The sequence below is a fragment of the Danio rerio genome, chromosome 24 (assembly GCF_052040795.2).
Source record: "Danio rerio strain M-AB ecotype USA chromosome 24, GRCz13ab, whole genome shotgun sequence".
In the NCBI taxonomy this organism is placed as follows: domain Eukaryota; kingdom Metazoa; phylum Chordata; class Actinopteri; order Cypriniformes; family Danionidae; genus Danio; species Danio rerio.
The window spans coordinates 34,417,288-34,430,530 of record NC_141044.1 but is presented as its reverse complement, the minus strand read 5'-3'; the positions used below and the strand labels follow the sequence as shown (position 1 = coordinate 34,430,530).

Here is a 13,243-nt window from a genome sequence, read left to right as displayed (position 1 = left end):
TTTTAGGAACACCACAGCTATTCTTCTTTCTTTTCACCAGTCATGTAACACTCATTTTAACTCTAAGTTTCCAAGTTAAGTACAGTCACATAATTGTGACAGTCACAACATTTCCCTGTTGTTTAACCAATGTATGACAGCACAGGTAATACCGGTATCACCGGGAGCGCGGCTTCTTTTAAATAGCTTGTACTTATTAATTACTTTCACTTTTGAATTAGTGACAAGTGGGACTCAACTGCTTGTATTTAAAATGACAACAAACTGAGTACTATGACAACTCACTTATGTTCATTCATTCATTATCCTTCGGCTTACACAACAGATGCCCTTCCAGCTGCAACCCAGTACTGGGAAACATTAACTCATTCACACAGATAACAATAGTTTATTCAATTCTTCTATAGCGCATGTCTTTGGACTTTGGGGGAAACCAGAGCACCCGGATGAATCCCACGCCAACGTGGGGAGAACATGAAACCTCTACACAGAAATGCCAACTGACCCAGCTGGGACTCAAACCAATGACCTTCTTGCTGTGAGGCTATGGGTGCTAACCACTGAGCCACCATGTCACCCCTCACTTTTGTTAATATGACTTTTTAACAAATGTCAAGTTTTTATTGTAGTGTCTTTTCTAAACCTAAATGATTGCTATGAATCCAGAACATTAAAATGAGCGCTGCATGATTAATCAAAGATAATTTTAATGTGCTTTTTGTCAGGAAAGCCAGTTGTGCAATCAGTAAAACATCTAAGAGCTGCTTTCAGATTAGATCACCGACTATTCATTCATTCATTTTCTTTTCGGCTTTAATTTAATTAATAATTTATTTAATTTATTAATCTGGGGTCGCCACAGTGCAATCAACGCCCAACATATCCAGCATATGCTTTATGCAGCAAATGCCCTTCCAGCTGCATCCAATCACTGGGAAACACCCATACACTTCAGACATGCAGAACATGCAAACTCTGTTCACTCACTAGGTACACATTACAAAATCGCAGAGGATTTAATCAGACGCTACGTCCGAAATCGCTTACTACTTAGAAGGTACTGCATTGAAAATTAAATAACCACGGTAGGGCTGGGCCGATAAATAATATTATATAGAATCGCAATAAAATTCATGTCAATAACAATGATAAGCTCTGGACTTTTTAATCTTTATTGATCTAAGAACCAATCACAACGCTGAAATGTACAGCAATAGGAATCTAAAAGTGTGTTAATAATAGAGATGTACCGTATTTTCGGCCTCCGAAGATTTATCGGTTGAAACATGTCATGCCATATAATAGACGCTCTAATTTTTGTGGCTTCAGTCATTGTTGGGGTACTCTTTTAAATCTGGAAGCATTAACAACTTAAATTGAAATATTAAATTGTTACTGTTCAATATGAAATATAATTATCAAGATTGCATTTTTGCCATATCACCCAGCTAGGCCATAAGAAAAGTTTGTTCTATGCAGTGTGAATGTGAGCAGTATGAATGAAACTCAGACATACTACATTTTGTCATGATCAAGTGACCTACTTGCGTCGGTTGCATTGCTTTATGAATTCTCTTGCGCTGCATCATGGGATAGTTTACCGTCTATCTGATACGCACTTCAGAATCTCGCTGGAGTAGTAGATCATCCAGGTACTTTTCACTTACTGTTTTTCGAATTCTGTGAATTCGCACACACTACTCCGCTCACATACTGTTTTTAAGCTTACTATATAGTATGGAAGTGTGTGAATATTTTTTATTTATTTATTTATTTTTTTTAATACACAGCCAGAGTGATCCTGAAATCAAAGATAATCATTTTGTGATTTGACAGCTGTTTGCCTAGTTGATCTATGACTGTACATCTTGCATCTAAAAGCACATGAAAATACCACTTTAATATCGTTGTTTTTAATTCCAAACTTGCTTCATAAATTCAGTCGTGTTTGTAGTATTTCACTCTGTGAGATGAATCCATGTATGTTTAATAAGGCTGGCACACGCCAAGCAACGGCAAACAAATAGCGCAGACGAAACCTAACTGTGTGAAAATGATTGAGGTCGTGTCTTAAGGTCATGCGATAAGACAGGCCTATTTGTGGAGGTGCTAGTTTGATATGGGACCATAACAGTTTTCAGGGTATTTCACGGTTTGGTTAAGTCAAGGTTTTAAAACAAATTTTAGGTGGTTCCAAGGTGTGTGTAAGATTTTTATTTACATTCATTTTGCTGTTTTTAGGACGTCAGTATCGCCAGCAGAAAAGATCTCCAAAGATTCCGTTTCAAATTGTACAGAACTCTGTGTTTTTGAAATGAATGAAGACAGCAGAATGAATGATTCAATGATTTATTTTAATTATTTACGCTGACATCCCAGCAGGCACACAACATCATAAGAAGTAATATTAGGTTAGATGTAGGTCGTGACGTCAGGTGACCAAAATTCTAAGTTTAGCCAGCATCTAAGGACAACATTATGTTGATGTCCAATAACAACGTTGATTTTAGGATGTTTTACAAAGTGACCAAAGTCCAATGTTGAGGCAACATCTTAAACCAACGTCATATTGACGTCAAATACTGACATTTATTCGTCAGGTATGGCAACCAAAATCCCAACGTCTGATAGGCATAGTGGTAACGTCCACACATCGTCAAGCTGTAACATCATTAGATGTTGATAATTGATTGATTTTTAGGTTGGACGTTGGGTTCTGATGTCAACCCGATTTTCAATTCCAAACAAAATCCAAAGACCCCCATTGGGGTACAACGTCAATCTGATGTCATGTTGATGTCCTGTGCCTGCTGGGATGTTTCCTATTCTAAAATATGTTGAATATTTCTGAAAATGTATTATGTTCAAAGAGGAAATAGTAAGTTTTTTTACCCTAACATTTAAAAAGAATATATTTTAGAGCAGTAATCACATTACCGTAAAACCGTAATATTTTTATGCAAGGTCATCATACCATCAGAATCTTAAACCGGCCCATGCCTAGTGGTACTGTTGATTTTATAAATAATGTTTTACAGGCGTTATTTATAGCATATTTGATCGCATTAAATTACTAACTCCTAGAGTGAAATTTGCTTCTCAAAACGAAATGCAGATCTCCTGGCCTGACCGTTTGATTGCCGTTGAAGGTTCTGACATGTTAAATGCTGTAGTAAAGACTTTGTGCATGCACACTGAAGTACATCTATCTGTCTGCCTATTTGTTTATCTCTCTCTTTGCTGTAAGTGTGTTTCGGTAACCCAACTCTCTTCAATATAGATGACCTCAAAGCTTGTAAATGTGGTCTGAAAGCCACAGAACTTCAATTTCACGCTTTTGAAATCTGTGTCAGTCTCTTTTCAACACTCAGGTCACAGGGTTCATGTTTTGTATTTTTTCTGCCATCCTTTGAAAACTTGTAGCCTTAGGTAAGAGTCCGATTCATGTTTTCCATTAGCCGTTATGTGCCAGAGGTCATGAAATTAGATCAGAGGGAAATGTTAAGAGCACTTTGATGCCCACTGGAAGATGCCTGGTAAAATGATGCTGCTTCTACAAATATTTTGCCATTTGTTTTATTTCATATTTTGACATATTTTTACCGATATTTGAAACATTAACACAGACACTTGTATTTAACATATTTCTATGCACAGTTGAAGTCAGAATTGTTAAACACCCTGAATTATTAGCCCACCTGTTTAATTTTTTCCCCAATTTATTTTCAACGGAGAGATTTTTTTTAACATATTTCTAAACATAATATTTTTAATAACTCATTTTTATTAACTGATTTATTTTCAAGACACTTCTATACAGCTTAAAGAGACATTTAAAGGCTTAACTATGTTAATTAGGTTAATTAGGCAGGTTAGGGTAATTAGGCAAATTATGGTATAACGATGTTTTTTTCTGTAGACTATCGAAAAAAATATTGCTTTAAGGGGCTAATAATTTTAACCTTAAAATGATTTAAAAAAAAATAAAAACTGCTTTTATTCTAGCCGAAATAAAACAAATAAGACTTTCTCCAGAAGAAAAAATATTATCAGACATACTAAATTACAAAATTTCCTTGCTCTGTTAAACATCATTTAAAAAATATTTAAAAAAGAAAAAAAAAAATTCAATGGAGGGCTTATAATTCTGACTTATAGCGACAACTATTTGCTAAAATGCTATTTTTATTAGCTATGTTTTTAAATAATTTATTTAATGATATTAAAATAAACTGGTAAAATATACAATGCTCAGCATATATAGTACATCCCTCACAAATCTCTCTTTAAAATTCACATTTTAATAGGAAGCTTTACAATATTATATTTGTGCTTATACATTTCATTAGTGAGTACTGAAGCCAAATCTGAAGCTTATTTAATAAAATTACTTACGATAACAGTCCAAAACTTGTACACCCAAATTTATATGTTATATAAAAATATTAATTACAAATTTTAAAAAGAGGAAAATCAAGTGAAGCAAAAAAATTAAGTTGAAATTTTGTAGGTTTATTTTTTTTTTGCAATATTTAACTTGAATTTAATTGTATTATCTTTCCATTTCTAAATATGCTTGTTGATTAAAATATTATTTTAATAAATATATCTGTTGAATAATTCTGTTTTGTTTAAATGCACCAAAATACATTAGCTATTTTTATTAGAAATGGATAAAAATATTCATTTTCAAAATGGGGTGAATTTTTCAGATCTAATTCATTCTCGGACTAAAAATCAAGATTCAAACATTTAAAGCGTGCTCGCACTAGGTACTAACCTTAAACCGTGCTAAAGTCCGCTTCACCACCGACGGCCTGCACTAGCACTGCATTTTGCCTTCTGAACCGCAGCACGTCATCGATGATGTGACTGTCCAGTTTGACAGAAAGAGAAGCACTCTTGCTCAGTACAGTGGACATTGCTTTAGTTATATCGTTTTGTATAATTTTTAGTCATTTGATAGCAGGGTGTCTGCGGGGTTATAAAAGTATTAAAAGTTGATTAAATCAACAATGAGAAAATTAAGGCCCTTAAAAGTTATTTAAAAAACCGAATCGCATTTTTATGAGGTCTTAATTTAGTTTTAGCGTTATCCAAAGTGTTTGACTCTATAAAAGCATATATATATTATTTTTTTCACTTAATATTAACAACGGCGTGCTCAATCAACACGATCGGTTCAGGCCGGGGCATGTCCGGCTAAACTCCCCAATCCGGGTGATGTCACGTAATTTGCGACAAAAGCAAGAAGGTGATGTGACGCTCTCCACATGTGCAAAACCATAGAGCAAAACAGACATTAAATGTGAAAATGTAAGATTGCGCACTCCTGGTTGGAGAAAGACAAGTTTAAACAATGGCGGAAACCTGTTGCTGATTACAACCACGTAACTTATTCTTTCAAGCTTTGTTTCTTCTGAGCTTATTTGAGTTCTGTTGCACAGTTTTGCTCCATTGATTTATGTAACTACAACTGTTTATTAACAACTGTTTATCAAGTAAAGGTTTGATACTGATTAGAACTTGAAGTGGTGATGAGGTCTTAAAATATTCTAAGAAGGTCTTTAAAAAGTCTTAAAAACAGTATTAAAATTACATTGAGGAATCCTGGATATGCAGTGACACTCACAATTCCAAATATTTAGCAAAACAGATCCACCACTTTTGACTCTTATAAATTATCATAAAAGTCCTCGTGTTGCACGTTTTAGGAGGTTTGCTAAAGGTGTAGCTGATGTGCAGCAAGAGGTTTGCGTCTTTAATAATCAACGACAAATTTCATTCATTGAAAAGTAAGAATGATTAATAAATGCAAATGAAACAGTCCCTCAAGAGTGACGTCGCATCTTCAGTTTCAGGCTCAGGCACGCTTTGCACTCACACAACTATGGAGCTAAAAATATGCCAAAACAATCTGAATTTAAATTGTGTTAAATCGAATTATTGATAATTGTAATCGAATAAATCAGAATTTTTTAAATGTCGTTAAAAATGTATTTTATTTGAAATTCTTAATTAAATTTTTTTAACTTGAATATTGAACATCTGAAACAAGTATCAGTCCAAGGCACTCGAGTAAAGTGAAAAAATTAAAAAGCCTTTTATAATTAAAAATGGCTTTTTAATTTTTTCACTTTACTCGAGTGCCTTGGACTGATTCTTGTTGCAGATTTGATGAATCCCTTACCCAAAGAGCTCCGACCATACATTTGAACTTACCCCAGAGTGCTTTTTGTTTGTTTTTTTCTGGATTGAACATCTGAAATTTAAGACAACAGGTTTTAAAAGGCTGAATTTTTTTTATAGACATATTTTCAAACATCAGTTTTTTATGTTCTGAATGCATAAACTGCAGATATCCATTTTGTAAAAATACAATTTACAAGTTTTCAAGATGAAGAAATTCAGAACATCAAATTCAATATCCTAAAATTCAAAACCAGAAATTCATATTGTGAAATTCAGATTCAGCAGAATTCAGATTCAGAAAGTAGGTCAGGGGTGATCAACAAAGAGTAGACGATCACTGAAAACTCAAACTAAGATTTACTCGCCTCTGCTTGATTTATAGTTATAGACTAATTGCAGGGTGCGATTTATGAGGATGGGGGTTTGGGGGAGTCTGGGAAAAGGTAAGAACAAATGTTTCAAATTGAATAAATGACACCTAAAAAATTACATTTTTTTTTCTATATTCATTTTAAAATAATTTAGAAGTTGAAGGTGTAGTTATTCTCAAAATAAATATTAACCTTGCTTTAGAATTCTGAAAATATTTGTAGCAATAGTTAGCTTGTTTTGACACATTTAGAACATGTCCTAGAACATTTCCACTGGTTAATACAGAAAATTATTAGCGTTTTCCCCTGCGAAAGTCTGAAATTTCATTGATAATGGTCTAAAAAAGGTCTTAAAAAGTCATAAATTGGACGTGATGAAACATGCAGAAACCCTGTTTTTACCCAAACTTTTAAAAAGAAAATATTTTAGAGCAGTAATCACAATACCGTGAAACCGTGATATTTTTATCCAAGGTTATCATACCGTCACAATCTTATTCCAACCCATTCCTACTTATAATCCACATCTTTGACTAATCCCGTCTTTCGGATGAGACGTTAAAGCGAAATCCTGACTCTCTGTGTTCATTAAAAATAACAGTAGTTTCTTAAAAAAAAAAGAAAATGGGTGTAACTTGGCATCCTGGCCAAATGTGTCCACTAGCCTCTGTCCATCATGGCCTCCTAACCTTCCCCATATCATTATTGGCTTCATCATCACTCTTCTCCTCTTCACCAGTCAGCTGGTGTGCGGTCTGGCGCAAAGTTAGTCCCTAACTCTAATGCCGATTTAGCACAGCCTTTATGTACTTTATTTAATAATCGCCTAACCATCCCCATCGCCTAACCATTTATTTAATAATTGCCTAACCATCCCCATATCATAATTGGCTTCATCATCACTCTTCTCCTCTCCACCACTCAGCTGGTGTGCGGTCTGGTGCAATATGGCTGCCGTTGCGTCATCCAAGTGGATGCTGCACACTGGTTGTGGATGAGGAGATCCCCCCCAAAGAAATGGTGAAAAGCGCTTTGAAGGTCCAGAAAAGCACTATACAATTGTAGGGAATTATTATTAATCCATTTGCTAAACATTTTTTTTTAAGCTTAAAAGTAAAATCTTACACAAGTCCCTAATGCTAATGCCGATTGAGCACAGCCTTTAAGTACTTTATTTAGCCCAGTTACTGATTGAACATTAACCCAGTGTGTTTTCTCTACCAACCATATATGGAAATCCAGGAAGTAAGTTAAGCGCAAAGCATCACAATCACCAATCTTGTGCTCTTTGTGCTGATTCACCCTCTCTAGACCCAGTTGGAACGTTGCGATTTAATTTGGCCAAAGGTTTTATCATTATGGATCGCTGCTTCCTAACTATGTGCTTCAAAAGGGGACAGACTTGTTTTTCCGGTGCACAATGAGCCAGACTGTAAAGGAAGTGGAAACCCTGTTGCTTTTCTAACTGCAGATGAATGCAATTTTAGGAGACGGCTGGTGTATGTGATATACTAGCATGAAACAGTTCATGTACAGTGCGAGTTATGACAATAGAAGCTCTATATTTAATTCAAAAACAGTTGTGCAACCAGATTATGTAGCGTTTTGGACGGCCTTTTGGAATAGTAAACAAACTCTTGCGTCACTCCTGGCACCTTGAATATGAACAGTGATACTTTAAATAAAGTGTCCGAGATATACTGTGACATGTATTGGTTTTCGGAGCGACAGAAAAGAGACGTGTGCTTTACATTAGCGCAGTAATGGCAGAGGGCATGTCTGTTAAACATTTACTTTACTTTTCTCCCGGAGCTGTGAGTTTTGCATTGTTTGAGCTGAGCCTGACGCTGGTGTTTTTGTGTAAAGCGTGTTCACGTCTCTCTTTCTCCTGCAGTGGGGTCGGGTGGCCATGGACCCCTTCAGCCAGCTGATCCTGCTCATCTCGGTGGTGAGTTTTTTCTTTTTCCAGTGGCTCTTTCACAGCGTGAGCCCCTGGGCGTCGTCCAGAATCAGCCCTGGCTTCCTCAAACTCACCCACAAACAGAAGATCGAGTGGAACTCAAGGTACACAAACAGCTGTCTTTTAGTTTTTTTTGTATGCATTGTCTGCATTCTGAGATATTGGTTGGAAGTTTCTTAAAGAGATCGTTCACCCAAAATTCTGAAGCAAGCTGGAAACCTGTAACCATTGACTTCCTAAGTAGGAAAAGCAAATACTATGCAAGTTAATAGTTTCTGGCTTTCTTTAAAATATTTTATTTTGTGTTCAGCGTAAGAAAGAAAGTCAAAAATGATTGGAATAAGTAAAGAGTGTGTAAATAATGACAGAAATGTAATTTTTGAGAGAGTCATTCATTTAGGTTTTTTAGCATGCATTGTCTTCTACGTTCTGAGATATCTGTTGGATGTTTCTTAAAGGGATAGTTCACCCAAAATTCCGAAGAAAGCAGGAAACCTGCAGCCATTGACTTCCTTTCACTGTAAAACCTGTAAACAGTTAAAATCACTTAAATGAAATGAGTTAGTTTAACTTTAAATATGTAAAAAAGTTACTTTGACTCAATTAAATAGAGTTATGGTTACTCAAACTGATTATATTAAGCAGAACTCAAATCAAATCAAATAAGAATGACAACGAGAATAAAATAATAATCACATTTTTTTTTTTTTGCTTAAATTAAAGATCATGATACAAATATGTCACTACATAAAGACAAAAATGACATTTGAAGGTGAATTATACCTTATAAAAGTATGTGACTCTTTCAACAGCATTTGGAGGTGTCCACATTGCTGAGCAACGTTAATAAAACAATGTGAAGGCTTGTGCATTCGCCTTTATGCATCACTTCTGAACCTAAAAATTTAATTGGCTGAATTGTAGAGATGCTCGATTAAGATTGTGTAGGGGCTCGAAACAAGATCACAATCTTTATTCAATTAATCGTACAGCCCTAGCTATATAGTTGTAGGCACTTAATTCAAGTTAACTGAACTCGTAGCGATTTACTATGTGTATATGACTATATGATGTTTAAATATATGATGTGTAAATATAATATATATATATATATATATATATATATATATATATATATATATATATATATATATATATATTAAACAAAATGGTTTGAGCATTGTAAATGTATAATATATATATATATATATATATATATATATATATATATATATATATATATATATATATATATATATATATATAATTATACATTTACAATGCTCAAACCATTTTGTTTCAAAACAAAATGATCACAGTGGGTTTCCTCAAACTTTGAATAAACTTAATTTATTGAGTTTTACAATGTAGTAGGAAAAACAAATACTATAAAAGCCAATGGTTTCCGGCTTTCTTCAAAATATCTTTTTGTGTTTAACAGAAGAAAGAAAGTCAGAAAGGTTTGGAATAAGTAACGAGTGTGTAAATAATAACAGACATTTTTTTTCTATTTAAGCATCTTTTGTTTTGTGTATCTGTTGGATGTTTCTTAAAGGGATGGCTCACCAAAAATTCTAAAGAAAGCTGGAAACCTGTAGCCATTGACTTTCTTAGTATGAAAAACAACTACTAAGCAAGTCAGTGGTCACAGGTTTTCAGCATTCTTCAAAATATGTTTTGTGTTCAACAGAAGAAGGAAACTTCAAACTAAAGGTTTGAAGCTAAAATGAGTAAATGATGGCAGAATATAACATTTTAGGTGAACTATTGCTTTAAAGAATTAGAATTAAGTACACTTTTCTATTATACATTCATTCATTCATTTTTCTTCAGCTTAGTGTCTTATTTTTTTCCTCCACTTCATCAATTGGTGAAGTTTTATTTTCCTTGCCACTGTCACCACTGGTTTGCTTGGATTGAAACTTGTGGAGCTGTGCTTTGGTGAAGTTGCTCTACAGTGTTTAACTTTCAGCAGTGAAATTTAAATCAGACTGAACTGGTCTAAACTGAACTTAAACTCTGAAATCTGGACTTTACTAGAACTATGTTAATCTGCTTTGACACAATCTATATTGTGAAAAGCGCTATATGAATAAACATGAATTGAATGGAATAATTTATCAGGGGTTGCCACAGTGGAATGAACTGCCTACTATTCTGGCATATGTTTTACGCAGCGGATGCCCTTCCAGCTGCAACCCAGTCCTGGAAAACACCCATACACACAGACACTCATACACTACAGCCAATTTAGTTTATTCAGTTCGCCTATACCACATGTCTTTGGACTTGTGGGGGAAACCAGAGCACCCAGAGGAAACCCACCCCACTACGGGAAAACATGCACACTCCACACAGAAATGCCAACTGGCCCAACCCAAGCGACAGTGCTAACCACTGGGCCACCGTGCTGCCCAACGATTATACATACATATTACAATTCCAATAGCATCAGATTATTCTTAACAGTCAGTCACTACACTGAAACAGATCCCCGTTTAATGTCTGCTCAGGAGGTTAGAATGCGGAGAGCAGGTTGTAAGCCGTCTCTCAGAATCCCTGATGTCTGTGTTTGCTGAAAGAAACTGGCAGCAGGCGAAGATGTCAGCGATAATGTGCTCATTTCAGCGAGCTGTCAGAAGAACAGCCAGCTGGAGGAGATCCCAGCAGTTAGCATCGTTTTTACCTTGACATCATTGTTCTACAGGAGAAGCAGACCGCGGTAAACGGTGATCAGTGTTTTCTCCCATGTGTGTCTCTGCAGGACTGTGTCCACGCTCCACGCTCTGCTGGTCGGCCTCTTCTGCCTCTACATCTTGTTCTTCGATGAGGCCGTCAATCAGGACCCCGTATGGTGAGCGTTTTGCCCGGCAAGACCGACTGCATGCAAGGCATGCTGGGAAAGCGCTGCTCTTTACTGATAAGCAGGATGCTTTCTGTGTGTGTTTGTACGGTGATGTTGCTGTAAATCTCAATGCACTGTCATCTTTACCACAACAGGGGAGATCCTACTCTGGTGAAGATAAACGTGAGCATTACTACAGGCTACCTCATATCTGGTGAGAGCTTAAAAGTTAATGCAATGCTTTATTTTGTTTAATTAATCCAATGTTTATACATCTTGACTCATGTCAACTTCAAGATTTCTTTCAAAGTTAGGATTTTAATTGTTAAAGGCTTTAAAGGGGTTGTCCACTACGATATCATGTTTTAAACTTTAGTTGATGTGTAATGTAGCTGTGAACATAAACAACATCTATGAATGTAAGACGTGGGAAATGTTCGCCACCGCTAATGATTTAGCTACAAATCCATATTTATCAGTCAAACTGCTGTAAACACACACACATACACGCACAGCTTTTCCATGCGTTTTACATCTCAGACAATGAAGTCGCAAAAGATATATGAACGATTCATGTTACTTACACAGGCATATTCCGGATATGTGTGAAAGACGTTGTGTAACGCATTGAGTTAAAAAATACAGCAATGCTCTTCTATCTGGAGTGTAGCAGCAAAAAAAAAACCAGTCAAGGCTCACACAGGTCTCATCCCACATATTGTGCTTTATTCCGTCACCAGCGTCACCACAGAAACTAACTTAATCAGAGCATGAGAGAAAATTAAAAATAAACATCGGTCCCACGCACATGCGCTTCTCGTGCTACAGGTAATTCATAGTATAAACACACACACACACACACACAACGGCACACAAACACTCTCTTAAAGGAGCTGCATCCCATTTTTACTCGTTGCAGACACTTGTTGACTGACTGCTTACACAAAACGCGTGTGCTTGTAAGGGTGTGAGGTGGAGCCGATCCGCGAATTGCAGCACATTATGATGATGACCAATCAGAGTCACTTGAGGGCGGGCTTTTCAGACAAACTAGGAAATATGTCAGTCCTATAATCAAAGTGAGATATATGAAAAAATAACATGATTTCCTTAAAGTAAAACATGAGCACACATTGCTTTGCATCTTATTAACCAAGCCTTAAAATTACATTCTGGACCACCCCTTTAATATACAGTATAATTCTCCCTTTTGAAGTGTGTAAGTTGAGCTTGAATGTTTTTCAGCCTTTTCTCTTCTGAAACATTGTTTTTATTATACATTTCAAAAGATTTTAAATAATTATTTTATTATTGTTATGTATGTATGGATGTAAGGTATTAGAGGTGTGAGTTTACACTGGTCCCACGGTTTGGTTCGGTTACAATTATCATGCCATTATTTCAGTTCAATTCGATATCTTGGTGTATCACGGTGCACTGACGATGCTTACTATACACAGTTTTATATTTTCTTCACAGCAAAGCAATTCTTGTATTAAAATGTATAAATATATTCAGATTTATGTACTATTTGTAATTCAATTTTAATAAAAAGTCAGATATCTGAACTGTACCTTTAAACAACATGAGCATTTATAGCAAATAAATAAATGTAAATATCCCGCTCGCTTTCTGAGCCTTGTCTAGCGAGTTCTTTTTTTACACCCCTATGATATGTTACACGCTCAACAGAAAGGGCTGAGATTGGCACTAATGCTCTGGTGCTGTTCACCTGAGTGACACTGATAAACTGCAGCGGTGATCACAGCTGATCCATGATAGACGTGCTGGAGAAAACTCACTCTGCAGACACGCGCTCTTGTCTGTATACAGAAGTATCGCTGTAAAAGCAGAGAGTAGAAAAAAACGTCACGC

At 35.6% G+C, this 13,243-nt stretch overlaps 1 protein-coding gene and 1 long non-coding RNA gene across 15 annotated transcripts in view; one reads left to right on the top strand and one right to left on the bottom strand.

Annotated features, from left to right (window-relative positions):
- LOC147838080 (uncharacterized) overlaps nucleotides 1-13,243 on the bottom strand; it is a 982,747-nt gene that overhangs the window by 939,772 nt on the left and 29,732 nt on the right. The gene's annotated exons all lie outside the window — the stretch shown is intronic.
- tlcd4a (TLC domain containing 4a) overlaps nucleotides 1-13,243 on the top strand; it is a 46,734-nt gene that overhangs the window by 8,539 nt on the left and 24,952 nt on the right. For 5 of the 14 annotated variants that reach the window (XR_015525207.1, XR_015525206.1, XR_015525205.1 and 2 more), the window contains exons 2-4: nucleotides 8,458-8,627; nucleotides 11,288-11,377; nucleotides 11,524-11,582. Coding sequence is in view for 7 of the 14 variants with exons in the window: in XM_087309865.1 (XP_087165991.1) it covers nucleotides 8,473-8,627; nucleotides 11,288-11,377; nucleotides 11,524-11,582 (304 nt within the window). In the remaining 7 variants the exon portion in view is untranslated. Of the gene's footprint in view, nucleotides 1-337; nucleotides 539-7,844; nucleotides 8,378-8,457; nucleotides 8,628-11,287; nucleotides 11,378-11,523; nucleotides 11,583-13,243 lie in introns of those variants that run through there. The other 9 variants (XR_015525203.1, XR_015525202.1, XR_015525201.1 and 6 more) reach the window with 6 other exon arrangements.